This window comes from Chlamydotis macqueenii, chromosome 5, assembly GCF_036417535.1.
Source record: "Chlamydotis macqueenii isolate bChlMac1 chromosome 5, bChlMac1.mat, whole genome shotgun sequence".
In the NCBI taxonomy this organism is placed as follows: Eukaryota; Metazoa; Chordata; class Aves; order Otidiformes; family Otididae; genus Chlamydotis; species Chlamydotis macqueenii.
In genome coordinates, this window is record NC_141560.1 from 59756686 (window position 1) to 59775691 (window position 19006).

The following is a 19006-nucleotide window of genomic DNA, read 5'->3' on the forward strand; positions in this document are numbered from 1 at the left end:
GGTTGGTATTATTGATGGGTTTGCTGTTGACACTGATGATTTTGGGGTATATTTTAAAATGCTTTGTGAAAGCTATGGAATGTATGATGAAAGTGGGTCTGGATTGTTCAAAACAAAAAGGGGGATTTGTTGGATACCTGGAGTACCAGGGGCACTTAGTGAACAATCCAGACCAAATGGAATTGTTATGTTTGTGAGCAGCAGGCCTCAAGGACATCACTGAAGCTGCCTGTAAGAAAGTACTGAAGCCACCTGTGAGAAAATAATGAGGCCGCCTGTGAGAAAGTAATGAAGCTTCCTGTGAGAAAGTAAACGAAGCAACCTTGAGAAGAAGGAAAACAGCTGGCATACGTGACTGGGGGCTGAACGTGAAGCAGGGTGCAGGTGGAGAGAGCCGTGCGCGTGAACATAGAGACTTAACGAATCATATTTTAGCTAGGAGCGCGTGCATGATATAGTTAACCAATTAGTAGAGAGCTTGCGCATGATACGGAATTAGAAGGGCTATATTAACCGGGATGTATCAACAATAAATTGGCATTTGCTTGATCATATTGGTCGTCAGCAGTGTCCGTTACTTCCGCGTCAACATTCCACCACTCTCATTGTAAAAATTTTTTCCTTATATCAAGTCTGAATCTACCTCCCTCTATATTAGAACCATTACCCCTTGTCCTGTCACAACAGGCCCAGCTGAAGAGTTTCTCCACATCCTTCTTATAAGCCCCCTTTAGGTACTGGAAAGCCAGTATAAGGTCTCCCTGGAGTCAGCTCTCTCAGCCTGTCCTCATAGGAGAGGTGCTCCAGCCCTCCTCTGGACTCGCTCCAACAGGTCCACATCCTCATGTTGGGGGCTCCAGAGCTGGACACAGTACTCCAGGTGAGGTCTCACCAGAGCAGAGTAGAGGGGGAGAATCACCTCCCTTGACCTGCTGGACACGCTCCTCTTGATGCAACCCAGGATGCGGTTGGCTTTTCTAGGCTGCAGGCACACACACTCCTGGCTCACGTTGAGCTTCTCGTCCACCAGCACTCCCAAGTCCTTCTCCTCAGGGCTGCTCTCGATCCAAGCTCCACCCAGCCTGTATTTGTGCCTGGGATTGCCATGACCCACATGCAGGACCTTGCACTTGGCCATGTTGAACTTCACGAGATTCTCACAGGCCCACCTCTCCAGCCTGTCAAGGTCCCTCTGGATGGCATCCATTCCCTTCAGTGTGTCGGCTGCACCACACAGCTTGGTGTCATCGGCGAACTTGCTGAGGGTGCACTCTATCCCACTGTCCACATCACTGACAAAGATGTTAAACACAATTTGCCCTTAGTGAAGCCAATCACCTCCTTATATTCCATGTGTCTCAGCATGGTTTCCATGCTGCTCCATGACCTTGCCAGGCACAGAGGTGAGACTGACCAGCCTGTAGTTCCCCAGGTCTTCCTTGTTTGGCTTTTTAAAAATGGAGGTTATGTTTCCCCTTTTCCAGTCAGCAGGAACCTCACCAGACTGCCATGACTTCTCAAATATGATGGGGAGCGCCTTGGCTACTTCATCTGCCAGTTTCCTCAGGACCTGTGGATACATCTCATCGGGTCCCATGGACTTGTGCACCTTCAGGTTCCTTAGATGGTCCTGAATCTGCTCTTCTGCTACAGTGGGCAGTTCTTCATTCTCCAGTCTCTGCTTTTGCCTTCTGTGACTTGGGCAATGTGTCTAAAGCTCTTACTGGCGAAGACTGAGGCAAAAAAGTCATTAAGCACCTCATCCTTCTCCATGTCCTGGGTAACCAGGTCTTCCGTTTCCTTCTGGAGAGGGCCCACATTCTCCCTGGTCTTCCTTTTATCCCACACATACCTATAAAAGCTTTTCTTGTTGTCCTTGACATCCCTGGCCTGCCTTACCTGATCCCCGGCCGCTCGGACAACCTCTCTGTAATCCTCCCTGTCCTTGCTTCCACCCTCTGCAGGTTTCCTTTTTGTTTTTCAGTTGGTCCAGAAGCTCCTTGTTCATCCATGCAGGCCATCTGGCGCTTCTGCCTGACTTCGACTTTGTTGGGATGCATTGCTCCTGAGCTTGGAGGAGGTGCTCCTTGAATATCAGCCAACTTCCCTGGGCTTCTCTTCCCTCCAGGGCTTTACCCCATGGCACTTTGCCCAGCAGATCCCTGAAGAGGCCAAAGTCTGCTTTCCTGAAGTCCAAGGTAGAGAGCTTGCTGCACACCCTCCTCACTGCCCTAAGGATCTGGAACTCCATCATCTCATGGTCACTGCAGTCAAGGCTGCCCTTGAGCCACACATTCCCCACCAGCCCCTCCCTTTGGTGAGAACAAGGTCCAGCATAGCACCTCTCCTCATTAGCTCCTCTATCACTTGTAGGAGGAAGTAGTCATCCACGCATTCCAGGAATCTCCTGGATTGCTTGTGCCCTGCTGTGTTGTCTCTCCAACAGATATTAGGGTGGTTGAACTCCCTTACGAGAACCAGGGCTTGTGACCGGGCCTTGTCCGCTCTGTCCTCCCGGCCAGGTGACCTGTAGCAAACCCCCACTGTAATGTTGCCTGTCCCTGTCATCCCTTTAATCCTGACCCATAAGCTGTCAGCTCCTTATCCATCCCCAGGCAGAGCTCCATACACTCCAGCTGGTTACTGACATAAAGCGCGACACCCCCTCGTTGTCTCCCTTGCCTGTCCTTCCTAAAAAGCCTATATCCCTCCATCCCAATGCTCCAGTCATAGGAGTCGTCCCACCTCGTCTCCCTGATGCCAACAAGACCACAGCCCTGCAGGCATACACACATCTCTAACTCCCATGCTATGTGCATTGGCATAGAGGCTGGGCTCCTGACAAAGCTGACTTGCTGGCTGGAACAACAGGAATTCCTTCGGGGTGCAGCTTAGGTTCTCTCATACTTACCTGCAATCCTTCCCCAGGTTCTGGGTACCTGTTGCTGGCACTGGTGCCATACTGACAGTGGTGGGATGGATTGTGGTCTCCCTCCCCCGGCAACATTAGTTTAAAGGCCTCTATGAGTCTGGCAAGCCTTTGGCCGAAGACGCTCTCCCTCTTCTCAGTTAGGTGTACTCCATCTGCCCCTAGTAGACAGGCTTCTCAAAGCAAGTTCCATGGTCTCAGTAGCGAAAGCCCTGGCTGTGGCACCATTCCTGTAGCCATTTGTTGACTTGCCAGATTCAACTGTCTCTTTCAGGCCCCTTCCTTTTGACCGGGAGGATAGATGAAAACACAAATCGTGCCACAGAATCCTTAACTGTTGCTCTGCGGGGCCTGTAGTCCTTATTGATACTCCTCAGGCTACTCTTGGCTGCATCGCTGGTGCCCACATAAAACACCAGCAGTGGCCATACAAGGTTTGGTACTCTCTTAGTAACATCCCTGATGCAAGCCCCCGGTAACCAGCACACCTCTCTAGAGAGTGCGTCAGGTCGGCAAATGGGTGTACCAGAGGTACACCTCTGTACCTCTCAGAAGAGAGTCACCCACACTACCACCTGTCACCTTTTCTTGGTTGCACTGGTAGGTTGCACAAGCAGGTTGGGCTGCCTTGCCCAACTACAGTGTTTCTCCTGATGTGCTGGGTCTTATGTCTTCAGCCTGCAGAGTGGCAAAATGGTTCTGCAAAGGCATCTCAGGTTTCGGGGGAGACTTCTTCCTCCTGCTGACCCTTGTCTTCGTGAGCTTCCTTTCCTCAGCATCATAGAATCATAGAATCATAGAATGGTTAGGGTTGGAAGGGACCTTCAAAGGTCATCTAGTCCAACCACCCTGCAAGGAGCAGGGACATCCTCGACTAGATCAGGTTGCTCAGAGCCTCATCCAGCCTGGCCTTGAATGTTTCCAGGGATGGGGCTTCCACCACCTCTCTGGGCAACCTGTTCCAGTGTTCTACAACTCGCATTGTAAAAAATTTTTTCCTAATTTCCAATCTAAATCTACCCCCCACTATTTTAAAACCATTACTCCTTGTCCTATTGCAACAGGCCCTACTGAACAGCCTTTCCCCATCTTTCTTGTAGGCCCCCTTGAGATACTGGAAGACTGCTATCAGGTCTCACCAGAGCCTTCTCTTCTCCAAGCTGAACAGCCCCAACTCTCTCAGCCTGTCCTCATAAGAGAGGTGCTCCAGCCCTCTGATGACCTTCGTGGCCCTCCTCTGGACCTTCTCCAACTGGTCCATGTCCTTCTTGTGTTGGGGGCTCCAGGACTGGACACAGTACTCCAGGTGGGGTCTCACCAGGGTAGAGTAGAGGGGGAGAATCACCTCCCTCGACCTGCTGGCCACGCTTCTCTTGATGCAACCCAGGATGCGGTTGGCCTTCTGGGCTGCAAGGGCGCATTGCCTGCTCATGTTGAGCTTCTCGTCCACCAGCACTCCCAAGTCCTTCTCCTTAGGGCTGCTCTCAATCCATTCTCCACCCAGCCTGTATTTGTGCTTGGGACTGCTAAGACCCAGGTGCAGGACCTTGCACTTGGCCTGGTTGAACTTCATGAGGTTGGCACAGGCCCACCTCTCCAGCCTGTCAAGGTCCCTCTGGATGGCATCCCTCCCTTCCAGCGTATCGACGGCACCACACAACTTGGTGTCGTCAGCGAACTTGCTGAGGGTGCACGCTATCCCACTGTCCATGTCACCGACAAAGATGTTGAACAGGGCCGGGCCCAACACGGACCCCTGAGGGATGCCACTCGTGATCGGTCTCCACATGGACATTGAGCCGTTCACCACCACTCTCTGAGTGCGGCCATCCAGCCAACTCCTTATCCACCAAGTGGTCTGTCCATCAAACCCATGTCTCTCTAGTTTAGAGAGAAGGATGTCATGCGGGACAGCATCAAAAGCTTTGCACAAGTCTAAGTAGATGATATCCATTGCTTGTCCCTTCTCCACTGATGCTGTCACCCAACAGCCAACATCGTTGGCCTGCTTACCTTCTGCATGTGTCGGTGGGGGAGTTTTTGGCTGTTTGGCTGGGGGCTGTAGTTCTGGTGCAGACTGTGCTTGAAACCAAGTATCCAGCTCCCTCTCGGCCTCCCTGACCACCACCTGCAGCTCAGTCACCTGCCACAGGAGCTCCTCCACATGGGTACATCTTTTGCAGATAGGGCACTTCCTGCAGTCCAAGGTCTGCATTGCAGCCTCTCCCTTCAGCAGCTCTGTCTGCACAGAGGCATCGGCCACCACTGGGATAGCTGGTGCAGACCTTCCAGCTGGGGCTGCAGCCTTTGCTCTCAGATGAGTGCCCACCGTATTTCCTCATTCAGAGCAGACAGCCAAGGAAAAAAATAGGATTGTGCACAACTTCCCAAGACACTCTGAGTTCCCGAGGTTTTAGCAGGGCCTAGGCAGAAGCATCAAGCCCCTCAGAGCACCCCTGTGCTACAGACCAAGACAGTCGTATCAGATGAAAAATCAACTTTAATTATCAAACTCTCCTCTAATAGCCACCAGACCTTGAGTCTCATGGGAGAGTAGGTGACAGGGAACCCAGAGGATAATTACAGATGGACTTGGAAGAGCAGGTGACTCTTAGGCTCCCCTGTCACACTGCTCACCAGGAGCTATGCAACAGCCTCAAGTCTCTCTATTTCTCCTGTCTCAACTCCAGTTCACTCTTTTTCTATGTATGCAAAGGCCAGCAGACCACTAGGAGGGTCTCTCAAGCATTAATGTATGCTCTCTCTTGTTTGGGCTGGGAGACAGGGAAGGAAATACTCCCTCACATTACAGATAAGAAGCAAAACTGAATAGACAGTCTAGGCAGTAGGTGCTAAATGCTGTTTCAATCAACGCTGTGAGGTCTCAAAAGAGAATTAATAAAGCATATACACTAATACATACACAAGGCAGAGAATAGAAGACCTAGCGATGAGCAGAAAAGCAGAGAACAAAGTGAGGTGAAAGATAAAGCAATGAGATTTGACTTAAAACACCCAAGAAAAAAAAAAGTGGGGAATCCCATGGAGCACTTCTTCACAGTAATGAGGCGGGGAATCAGGAGGGAAGCAGTCACAGTATGATAGCCTGAAAATGGCTTCACAGAAAACCAAAACACTTGAGCGTTTCGGTATGAAGAAGAAAGTATTTCAGGCAAAAACAGTCCATAAAAATATATTTAAATTAGTTATTTTTAGGAAAAAATAAAGCACCTTTTTTCCCCTTATTTTTCTTTTTCAAAGAGACAAAAGACTAAATTAAGTGGAAATTTGGTATTACGGAAAAACAGCTTTCTTTGCCAAAAAAAGTTAAAAGAAATTAACTGCATCTTTAAAACTAACAAAACTGAGGTAGAATTCCAAAGGTACAATTTAGGGAACAAATATTACTGACCAGAAATGCTGCTGCTGTTAGTTCAGGAAAGTAGAATGTACTCAAGTAGTAGCAAATAAGAATACAAAGAATTGGAAGTTTTTCCTCCCTTGGCATCGGACAAGACAAGGAGTTCAAGCAACTGATTTTCATCCTTGGAGTCATCATCTATACACACACAAACAGAAATCACTGCTAGCAAGGCAACATGAAGGAAAATGCCTTGTGCCACCACTGCAGCCTTCCTGCTTTTCCTCACTCCTAGCTCAGCTCCTGCAGTGGCAAGCTGAGCAATGGCCTGAGAAATCACCAAGCATCAGCAGACCCCTGTAAGACCAAGTCCAGTACCAGAGAAGTTGAGAATACAAATTCAAATAAATTATCAATTTAGCTATGTCAGATGACAGCCATCTCAGTGCACTCATCTGTGGATGGCCATATATGTCTATAAATGTTGATCTCTTCACTACGGGGATTTTTAAAGTGAGATTTGTTTATTCACGCTCAGACTCCTCTTACAGTCATGCCAATGATAAGCCATAGATTAAAGAAAGCTTTGCAGCTTTAAGTACTTCTAGGTAAGATATTCACTGTACAGTTCAATGGACAACTCCCTGATCTGAGCAACCACTTTAAAGTATTCCCTAAGGGCATCCAAAATAATTCTGTTCAATCTGATGTCTAATTAGATATCCAAGGCTCTTTGATCTCTCAAAGGTCGTTCTGTAAAGGTTTCACTCAAAATAAAGAAGGTGACTTGAATACCTTTGGGGTTGACAAACAATAAATCTCTCAGCTGAAACCTAAACACTGTGCAGGGAATCTAAAAGGTAATGCAGGTATTGCCCTGTAACTAAAGCCAATGGAAATGATCACAACTCACTGTCCTTCAATTTGTTGCCATTCCCTGGATCAGGACACAGCTCAGCTGCACAACAGAGGATAGAGTACACTGGGAGTACAGCAGTACAGTCTTCAACAAGCACAAAACTGCAGATATACAGGTGGAATCAAAGGGGCAGAGGGATGTAAACAGTCTTCAAAGTCACTTAGAAGATTCTGAGACACTCTTCCTTTTAAAAGGAGCGAAGACTTCAAGACCCTTCACAGCTTTGAAAAACTCAACCTAAAAATACTTTTGAAGCTGCTTTAAAGATTTTGCAGTTAGCTTCTGTCAAAAACTCCTACTTGGTGCCTGGAGGGAAGCAGTCAGTACCTTCTGAGCGGTGGATGCATGTATGCTGGTTATCACTTAGAAAGAATCCTTCCTTACAGCGACATTCATAGCTCCCCACAGTGTTGACACAAACATGCTGGCAACCACCGTTGTTGAACATGCATTCATCTGTATCTGAAAGAGAGAGAGAAAAAAAGAGAGATCAGCTTTGTACTAACAGCAATACACCCATATCAGCAGCAGTCGCTCAATATGCAGTACAGACAGACATCTACTTGGCATGTAACTGCCCATGCAGCTTAGACACTCCAAGCTAGCCTATTGTTGTGCTGTCACCCTTGGGAAAGTATATTTTTGCTGCTGCTCTTCCTCTGTTCGCAGTTTGCCCAATCAGTTACAGGGCTCCCAAGAAATGCTGGCCAGCTAACCAGAGTTACTGGTTACAATTAAGGCAGAGTAGACTTGGTGGAGCGAGAAGCAGGGCTCCACACTCCATCTATGTGAATGTACTCTGTTCAGTGCAGCTGGACAGTATTACCACTCTGCAGCCTAGCACATTTACATCTAGGATGAGTATCCATACATAGTTCTTTCTTGCTCAGAGGGACACAACTTTTGCTCCAAACCCATTCAAGCTTTAAAAAGTGGTTTTTTTTCAGAAAGCTCCTCGTTCTGAAGCAAGATGGAAAAAGAAAAATACAAACCTCAATAAATTCAGCTTAAAACCTATCCCCTGCTTCTTACTTTCAACTCTAGCTAGAATTCATACATCACACCTGTTCTGATGCTTAGTTTGACTTATTATCATCCACCCTCAATTCTAGGTCATCACCACTTACCATTAAGGCTGCTGCTGTGTTGCCTGACTGCAGTCAAGGAAAGAGCAGAAGTTCTGGAAATAGTTTTAATGTCGATTTTGCAATACCCAGAGCTTCAACAATACCAGAGAATACAGAAAGGCTCTGCTTGCAAGATAACCAAGAGAAACAAGAGTAGAAAAACTTCAGCTAAGCCTCTGAACAACAGGATGCTCATCCCTACCTCCAATTCTTTGGAATTTTACCCCTTAGTAAGTGCAGGTTTTTGTAACCCTTACCAGCAAAGAACTTTCCTAGCCTAATTTTCAGAAATGCCAATTTGAACAGGAAGTAAAAACACTCAGTCTTTTTAAAAACAGGACAAAATGTTGCTAAGGCAAAGCACTGGTCTCATCTGCAAAATCATACGGAACATCATGTTTGCTCCCTGTTCTGTTCATTGCTCCTGTCTAATAGTGCTAATAATACAATGTTTTTATTTTAACATTGTAGCATTTCTGGCATAAAGCAGCTGTCTTCTAAAAAAGGAGAAAGAGAAAGGCTTTTAGTAAGAAGCACAACATAGTATTAGAACAGATTTAATTTCTACTGAAGGCAATGACTAAGCCAATTGGATGCAAAAGAATGTGACCTGCTGTAGCAAAAAGAGCAGCTGACATATCTCCATCATAGAGAAGCTGAGTATTTTAGAGTTCTACAGCGATACGAATGTGCAAACAATCATGAATAAAAAGCCACCATAAGTCTTCAGTACTACAGATTTGAACTCCAGCAGATGTTTCTGTCTTACAGACCTTGGAAAGCTTTCCAAAAAAAATCATCTCTTTCCAACAAGTAATTGTCTCTTTGGCTTAAACCCAGGCACACAGCCAAGATCTTCAAAAATAAGGGTGAGAGGAGGGCAATCCTGGCATGAACAAAGTAAATAAATAGATGAAGAGAAGATGTGATCCAATTTGCTGCATTACAAAATATTTATTTAACGTTTACATCACATCTTAAAATTGGCAGGTCAGTGGTGAAAACGTCATTGTATGTCAATTAAATTTTATTTTATTTCTTAAAAGTCTGCCATGCAATATTGAGCAGCTTTCCCAGTAACATAGCAGGTAGTCTATTTTGGTCTAAGTTAATAACTGTGTCTTACTGATCACAAACAAATCAGTCAAAGTATGCTCTAGAGGGGCTACTGGACACAAAGAAAATACACCCTTTGGTGGCACTGCGTTGGTTCACATTCAGCCCTTCATGGTAACCTCAACTGAACTCCACTGTGTGTTTACACAAATGCACTAGAGAAAAATAAGATGGCCTTCCTATTATTTTGAAGTATCAGCAGATATTTTGCTTACCTCTCTACTTTCTTTAGTGAAATACTTGGAACTTAGCGAGTTCAGCCTGTCCTCCACTGTAACTAAGCTGATATGTGGGCATGTATCAGGTTCCCAGCAGGTAAAACCCAACATAAACCCACTGAATACTCCAGAGCTTTTCTGATTTGTCGCAGCAGAAGATACAGTTTAGGGATGGTCTGATCCTCCACTTGATATGCCATACACTAGTGGGAAATACCCCAGCCATGCTAACTACAGTCTTAACATTTTGCTGTGAGAGCAAGTTTCCCTCTAACTGACACGGGTATGGAAGCCTGCCCAGGCACATCCACACTTAGCGCAGCAGAAGAGAAAAACTGAGCCATCTCTGAAAAGGTAAACGGGACAGGTACCACAGCGCAGGACAGACTCACACATGGTACCCAGCATGGGTCCTGGAAGCAGGACAGCTTCATAAGCATGAGGCTCTGTCCCAGGGAAGTAACACCAACAGCATATCACACTGTCAACAGGCTGGGAACACATGCATTTTTGTACACTGCTGCACTGTGTGCTGAATGCTATCACAGTAAAACCACAGGGTCTTGTTATTCACTTCTAAAGATTTTCACTTTTTAAAGATTTTCATATTTTTTCTTTAAAGATTGGCACACAAAAAGAAGGAAACTATCGAGGTCTTAAACAAGGAAAAGAAAAAGAGGGTGAGAGTGAGTGTGTGCGGGCAGGGTCAAGGGAGTGTTGCCAGGATTGAAAACGTTTCCAGAGTTGCGTACTGTGCTGCAAACTAACCACCCAGGGAAATTCCAAGCATTTAACTTAGTCCCTCTGTACTTCAGTGGCTTCTATCATATACAGCTACTGCACACTCCAAATTGTCCTTTCCTTACAGCTTGCATGTCAGGAAGTACCCAGAGGCAGTAAGGGTGAGAAGCTCACATGTTATAGATGTATGAGGGAGAAGGTTCCTAAGCTTGGAAACACACCTGAGAACCGATCCTAAACTAACTCTGGAACAGAAAAGACAATGATAGCATATGTTCTTTTACATAAACTAATTTAGTGTGATAATAGATGGCACTTCACACATTTTAACCCAAAGCACTTAACAGAAATGTAGCACAACTACCCTCCTGATTTACAGAGGGGGAAAGAGCCACACTGGGGTGGTATACCAGTACCTGGAATTCCTTAGTCCCATTCTTCTCTAGCTGAGCTGATTCAGGTCAACAGATCGCCATGCATTTCCCATAGATGCAGTTAAAGGGTCATGTTAGCATCACCACTAATAATGTTCACGAACACACTTCTTACCCAGGCAGTTGTGCCCATCATGAGCCAACATAAAGCCGTCGTAGCAAGTACAGCGATAATTTCCTGGAATGTTGAAACACTCGTGGACACAGCCTCCATTTAAGTCGTTATCACATTCATCAATGTCTAAGGGATAAAGCAAAAGTCATTATGATGGATTCTTGTTTGAGTGTTATAGACAGTTAGAGATAGGATTGTGTAAATGTGAGCAGCAACTGCTGTGCAAAGTCATAATTGTCTTGCAAGTAGACGATACTTAACACATTTCTTGCTGTATGTTTCTAAAGAGTGACAAAATGCCCTGAGACTCCCGTGTAGCTTTACCTTGCAGTTTTTAAGGCTGCTGGTTAAACAACAAAGTAATATTAGAACAAGCGATACTACTAGGGGAAAAGCAATGCAATCTATTTGCCTTTAATTTTGTGAACAAGAAGTAAATCAGGTGAAGATATTGGCTATTTTGGTTTAAAATAACTCTCCGTATTCTACGCCATTATTTTTAAGTGTCTATCCTTTTAGAAACACCCAACGCTGACACAGGCAGTGCTTCCATCACTTCACCTTCACATTTCTTCCCTTCGCCAGTGTAACCCATTTTGCATGTGCACTTGTACAGCTTTGGGTTGTTTTGACAAATAGCATCTGGGTGGCAGCCATCAAGACCCAGGGCACACTCATCCACATCTGTGAAAAGACAAGATTCAGAAGGGATGTCAGAAGGTGGAAAACAGGGCATGTCTCCTCTACATATATCACTGGTGAGCTGATGTAAGGCTGAGTATCTGTTTGTGGCACGTGCATGCGTACTGTATATATTTGTGAGTCAGGACAGAAACATGCAGAGACTGTATCGGAACTTAAAATTTGTATAATGCTCTACCTGCATATAGGCTTATTTGTATGCAATTCAGATAAGCTTGTGTTAAGCTTTTGTACCCACTTACAAGTACATCCAAAATAATCTACTTATGGGCTAGATCCTCCACGAGATTTAGCTGACAGTTTTACAGAGATTCATTGGAGAATGTTCATCTTTCTGGTTAACAAAAAACAGTTACTGAAAGAATTCTTGACCACACCTGTGACATCACCAGTTTTTAAACTGAGAAGGGGAGTTTACAGAACTGTACTCTCAAAAGCACCACCAACACATTAAAAGTCTGACTTACCATTAAACAGATACATAATTTATAAATAATGCCAATTTTTTAAATACAAGAATAGTATCTGGTGAGCAGCATTGCCAAATCACCTGGTGAGCCATCACAAAGCACAGCATACCGAAGCAAAATATCCAGGTGGAAACTGCAGAGCAGAGGAAATGAGGAGAAAGGGGAACACCAACAGGAGGAAGTCCTGAAGATGAAGAAGTGTAGACAGAAGAGGAGGAAGAAAAGTTATGGACAGCAAAAGACATCAGCAGAAGTTTTTCATACAGCAGTTTTTCATTCAGACACAGAAACAGGAATATTTCCAGCAACTAACTAAAAGGAAGAATTGCAGAATCAGCACCCTACACAGGTACAAAAAGTGACTCCTAAAATAATAGGATGAATTGCAGGAGTATCAGCAGAAGGTGACTACTTAAAGTCAGCCACTTTGTATAGTGAGGATCACTTTCTAATGGGGAATTTCAGCCAGCACCTCTTCCATTTACAATTATAGCAATTCATCTCTTTTTTTTTTTTCCCCCCAATCACAAAATATGGCTGTAGGTACAGCAGCAGTTGCCAACTTCAGAAAGTATTCATGTAGTTTTAACTCCTAATGGCGTTTGGCAGTGGGAAACAAGGCAGAGAGCCAGTGCTACAGCAGTGATACTCTCCTGGCACTCAGGTGCACACAGAACCAATAACAGCAATGGAGTCCTCAGATACCACCTCCAGTAAGCAAGGGGAAGGTGGAAAACAGCCAGAGAGAGTGGAAGAATCCACTTCCTCACAAAGTGGAAAAGTCAAGCACCCATTAAAAAATAGGGGAAGCAGTGAATTGAGGGAGGAAGTCATGCAAGGAGTAGTGCAGGGAATTGCTGAGAGGCCTCCAGCTAGCAGGATTCAGGTAGATGGGGCAGGAGGAAAGGATGGGTAGGGAATGAAAGACAGTAGGCAGAAAGAAGCATTAGCCGCATGCACTGGCTGCGTACTCCCTGCATGGTGAGGTCTCCCCTTCCCAGCCAGGCCCGGGGGGCAGAGGGACACATCTGCTGCTCAAGGGGGGCTGCTCTCAAAGCTATGGTACAGAGACATAAACTAGATCTCATGTCAGTGGCAAAACGGCCATTCCACTATTTTATTTTTACACTAACCCTCTGTGGTCTGCAGCACACAGGGAAGATACAGCAGCAAAAAAAACCCCAGCATTAATGCATACAGAAGCGTGGAAAACAGGGCTAGAAAAAAGTCACTAGGCATAGGGAGTGAGATTTCCTCATGGAGTGATAGTAGCCTGAGCTGAAGAGAGACCCTGGAGAGGAGACTGTGAGCGAACATCACAGCCTTAGACTTGGCACTAAGGCAGATGTGGAGGAGGCTGCAGGAAGAATTATTAGGTTTATTCCTTGGCGACCAAAGGCAGACTAAGTCCTGATACACGCCAAGTTTACTTCGCCGCTCCTTTGGCAAAGGCGAGACGCTGCCCAGGTGTCCTACCCCTCTGGGGTCGGCCTTTCTGCAAGGAGGGACCGCCTGGAAACCGGCGTGAGAGTCACTAGTGGTGCCGGCAGCGCCCCGCCAGGAGCGGCGTCCCCGCTTTGATAACGGCCGCACCTCACCTCACTTCACCTCGGCAACGGCCGCCGCTTGCCCCACTAACGGCCGCACCTCATTTACCTCGCTCGCCCCACCAACGGCCGCACCGCACCTCACCTCGGGAACCGTCCCTCGCTCGCCCCACCAACGGCCGCACCGCACCTCACCTCGGGAACTGTCCCTCGCTCGCCCCACCAACGGCCGCACCTCATGTCGGCAACGGCCGCTGCTCGCCAAGGTCCTCCTCCAGCCGGCTGCCCGCCTGCCCACCCCCCGGGCCGCGGGGCAGTGAAACCCCCGCCAGCAGCGACGCCCAGGCGCCCCGCGGGGGGAGCCGCTATCCAGGGCTGAAGGCGAGGCGAGGGCGCAGCACTCACCGGGCAGGGGCAGGCCGGCGAGGGCGCCCGGTGCGGACAGCAGCAGCAGCACGAGCACCCGCGTCCCCGCTGCGTCGCGGCGGCTACCGGACCCCATCGATGGCGCTGCGGGAGCTGCGCTGCTACTGCCGCCGGCGGGCGGGAGGCGGCGCCCGCGGCCCAGCGAGGGAGGTGTCTGCGGACGGACGGCCCGCCTCGCACTGACAGCGGGCGCGGGGCGCGGCGGCGAGGGTTGGGCGGGCCGCCCCTGCCCGGGCCTCCCCGCGGCACCCGGGGACGATGAGCACACCCGCCTGCCCGCGAATCGCCCCACCCACATTAAAACCCTGCACCAAGCCATCCGCCCACGACACCAGCGTTCGAACATCTGCACAGCACCCTAAACACAGATGTCTCAGAAAGCCGGTGCTTCCTGGAGGTACATTAAAAAAAAAAAAACACATGCAGACTGTCGGTTCCAGTGGCAAGTGTCTTGGAACTGACGCTCCCCTTTCTGAAGCAGCCCATGAAACGATCTCTTTCTAGTAGAGACAAACCCATGTAACGATCCTGTACAATTGCATCCTGTCAGAACCCACATATACACAACTCACTCCAGCCTTGCTCATCTTTCTTAAAAAATACAGTATTACAAGTTTTACCAAGTAATGACACCCAAATGCAGCATGTTAAGTCCCGGTCTGGAGACCTTACCAGAACCCACAACATCACACCACCACCCCTGTCCCCATCCCACCTCCTTTTCCAGTCAGGGATTTCTCACATCTGTCCTTCCTTTGGCAGGTGAAACAGCCTATCCATTATTCACTGAAAACATAATTTCCTAAATGTTGTTTGAACTCTCACAGTGCAAGTAAAAGCAGGCAGTACTCTTTTCCACCTCTTCCTCCCATACCCATTTCACTACCTTTTCTCTTTTGTTTTGTTCTGTGAGAAATACCAAGCTATTTCTAGATGTAAGGGTGGTTTACACACATTAGTAAATCTTCAGAGTGAAACTTTCCCTCTGTCTTTGTCTTCATTTCCTTAATGGTAGCTATAAATTACCACTTCCCTTTCTCACTGGAGCATCAGGCTTCATTGCTTTTGAAATGATCAAAGTTACTCACTTCTAAAATCCAATCAGAAACAATCTATTCTACCTCCTGGATGGTTTCAGTCATAGTCAAACTCATCTATAAATGCATAAAGCTGCTCATTAAACACTCCAAGGATTCTCCAGCCTTGCATCATACCCCAAACCTCCCCTACCAGTAGAAAGTAATAAATGAAAGAAGACTTCCTCAACAGTTTCCACGATCTCATGAACAAACAATGACATTTGCAACAGGAATTCACACATCCATGCACCTCTCATCTGGGGATATCAGTCAAGGTGTCTCTACAATTATCCCAAATGCTATCAGAGAAGCCATGTCCTATTGAGGCACATAGCTACAAGCTACCTTACAGAAAAGATGTTACATATTTCAGGCACTTTCCAGTCAAGGTTCCTCAGTGAAGTTGACCAATATTAATTTAATTAAAATTCAGCACAAGATTAGATGAAAGATGTAAAATCTACATACGAAGAGTATAGCAGAAAAAACAGTAAGAAACACTGAAGAGACACATACTCAAACAACTAAAGCTTTCTGTGATACAGTAAAAGCAATGCATCTTATTTACTTTCGTATACTAAAATATAAAGTGACACACAAATATTTGGGAATCCCTGAGTTAGATCAAAAGAGCTCAATATAGCTTGGAAAACAAATGGGAACAGTATTAAATTTATCTTAGTTAATGAAACCATTTCTTATACACAAATCTCAAAGTGCTTTGGGAAGGATCCTAGCTATAATTTCACATATAATATTCATTTGTTTATGATGAAGAATTGCTATTAAAGCATCTCTTCAAAGACACAAAAGAGACAGAAGTTCAGATCTCAACTTGGATGTCTTTCTGCAGCCTTCTTAACTATTTCAGCTATAGAGTCAAAATGACAGATGAGCACACTAGGTATCTTTACTGAGAGCGAGAAGCTAGAAAAAGTCTTGTTCTGGTTTTGTTAGTGAGGGGGGGCCTAAGGTGGTAGCTTCTGTAGGAAACTGCTAGAAGTTGCTCCCCTTTGTTCAGTGGACTTGGACGGGCCTAGGGCGGACCCGCTGCTGGCCAAGGCCAAGCCAATTGGTAGCAGAATGTCCCGTGATAACGCCTCTGCGATAACGTATTTAAGTAGGGGAAAACAGGAAAAAAAGGAGGAGAAGATGTGAAGCAGCTGAGCGGGGGGCAGAGAGGGGGAGGTGCAAGCCTCATGGGCCTTGCAGGCCTCACCCTCTGGCCTCCCGCCAGGCAGCCGACTGGGCCCAACTTGGCCCGGCCTGGCTGCAAGAAGTGGAGAGGAGATGAGAAGTGAATAAGGTGTAAAAAGGAGATCCTGAGAGACATCTACCAGCCTGTTGTGAGGAACAGCTGCAGACGCCAAGGTCAGTGAAGAAGGAGGGGGAGGAGTAATGCGGCTCCTGGCCAGGATTCCCCTGCAGCCTGAGGTGATGACCATGGTGGAGCAGGTTGTACCCCCGCAGCCCATGGAGGTCCACGGAGGAGCAGAGATCCACTTGGAGCCCGTGAAGGACCCCGTACCGGGGGAGGTGGATGCCTGAAGGCAGCTGTGGCCCGTGGAGGGCCCGCTGGGACAGCTGTTCTAGAGGGACTGCACCCGTGGAAGAGACAACCCACGCCGGAGCAGTTCCACGAAGGACTGTGGCCTAGGGGTGGGACCCCACAATGGAGCAGGGGAGGAATGCGAGGAGTTCTTCCCCCAACCATGAAGCAGCGGCGTGAAACAACATGTGATGAACTGACCGCGACCCCCATTCCCTCTTCCCCCCTATGCCACTCGGGAGGGGAAGGTAGTAGAGATAATGTTAAGCTTGGGAAGAGGGAGGGGTGGGGGGAGGTTATCTTGTTCTCTGTCTCATTATCCTGCTGTTTGTAGTAATAAATGAATAGTTTTCCCCAAGTCAAGTCTGTTTTGCCCGTGACAGTAACTTTAAGGATTTCTACCTGTCCTTATCTCAAACCTCGAGCCGTTTTTCCTTATATTTTCTCTCCCTGTTCTCTCGGAGGGTGGGGGGAGTGAGAGAGAGACTGCGTAGTCTGGTCCGATCGGGGCTGAACTACAACAAGTCTTAAGACTCAACTTTAGGAATAAGTTAGGTATGATGAAAGAAAAACAAACATACCAGGCACAGTTCAACAGGAAGAGACCCCATATAGCACTTTTTTTTCAGCAATTAAAAATAAAATAAAATCACAAAATTTTAGGGAGGAAAACAGCTGCTGGCAAATATCTGCAAGAAGTTTATGCAAACAGGATATTTTCATACATTATGCATACTGATCCTAAAACGAATAGCAAAGGTTTTGCTACTATACAGTATTTCAGTCTTGAACTAATTTTTCTCAGTATTGTGTGGACCAGAGTACCATTCAGTTAAGTTTCACAGGTGTTTTGGGGAGAGAGAGAGGTTTGGCTGGTTTGTCTGGAGAAAGGCTGCACATCAGAAAACCTGTCTGCTTTTTCCAATTGTATCAACGTGTGTGCTACCTTACAATCTTTCAAAACCTAGAACTTCTTCCTGCTAACACTGTCTGATCTTGTCGGACTGCCCAGGAGCACAACTGCTACAAAAACACTGTCTGCTGCTCCAAAGGAACTCTTCCATACAGACAAGATCTCAAATTCTCCACTGCCATCCACTTTAAGTATCAGTCGAAGTTGCCTCACATTGAGAGATCAAGATTAAGCTGCCACAGAGCAGTCAGATATAAAAACTGCTCCAGAAATTCTGCACCTGATCTCCTAAGTCAAATACTTTTGTCTGAAAACTTGGCATAAAAGCTGCTTTATGCTTTATAATCATTGTTAAATTTCATTATTTAATGATAAGCAAACATTATGTGAAGACATGTAGACTGCCATTTCATTTGTACTTCTCACTACATAGTGAGAAGCAGTGGGTCTGCTGGGCTGAGCAACAGTGCATCGTATTGACCTACAATTTAATGTGACTGAGCGAGCATAATGAGTGTTTGTGACAGAACTTGAGAACAGTAAAACGGGGGGAGGGGGGAGGGAGATGTCAGAACAAAAAAAGGGAAAGGGGCAGACAGACAAGTGAGGAAATACTTTCAAATATTTAATTATTCCAAAGCTTTTCACACATAACGTCTCAGAGCTGTTGGTTTGAAGTCTTACTCATTTCTGTATTACACTGGGTTTTGAGCAGTTGTTTTTCTTTGAAATGAATCGCTCCAACTTTTGCACTTACACTTTCCATCTTAGTGTCCAGGGATTTTCCAAGCTACTGAATAGGTTATTGAGTTCTACATAATAGAACACACCTTCAGTAATCAGCATACAGTTTTGCAATTTAACAGTGGCTTTGATTGGGAGCAAGACCTGCACATGGCTTGTCTCAAAGAGAACATCTGGGGTTCCTCTGGTCACAAGATGTCTAAAAGACCCTCTCACATAATTTATACTCCTTGTCTAAGACTTTTTATGCCACTGGTAGAAAAACTTCCCTGAAACAAACATCAGATCCATCAGTGATATTTTAAATGTTCTAGGATCTGTATCTTAAAATGCCACTGTCACTGAAGAACAATTCCTGTTCATTGCAGGACTGAATACAGTATGTTGTATTAATGAATATATATCTTTGAGTTAGTAGCAGAAAAAACAACTTTTTCTATGTGAAATAACTTTTAGACAAAGATGTGCTTGGTACAGCTCTTTGACGTTTTCAAGAACTTTCCAAGTCATTCCTACAACAAATCATAACACAAAGCACATTTCTATACCCATCTGTTTGGATCAGTCAGTCAATAGACAATCATTGTCTAGCACTCAAACTCTCCTCACCAACAGA

At 46.3% G+C, this 19006-nt stretch overlaps 1 protein-coding gene across 1 annotated transcript in view; it reads right to left on the minus strand.

Moving 5' to 3' along the window:
• LOC147600600 (signal peptide, CUB and EGF-like domain-containing protein 2) overlaps positions 1–14181 on the minus strand; it is a 57922-nt gene extending 43741 nt beyond the window's left edge. The window contains 4 exon segments of the mRNA XM_086750211.1: positions 7537–7671; positions 10961–11086; positions 11522–11644; positions 14085–14181. Coding sequence (XP_086606337.1) covers positions 7537–7671; positions 10961–11086; positions 11522–11644; positions 14085–14181 — 481 coding nt within the window.
• Positions 14182–19006: the final 4825 nt, after the last annotated feature.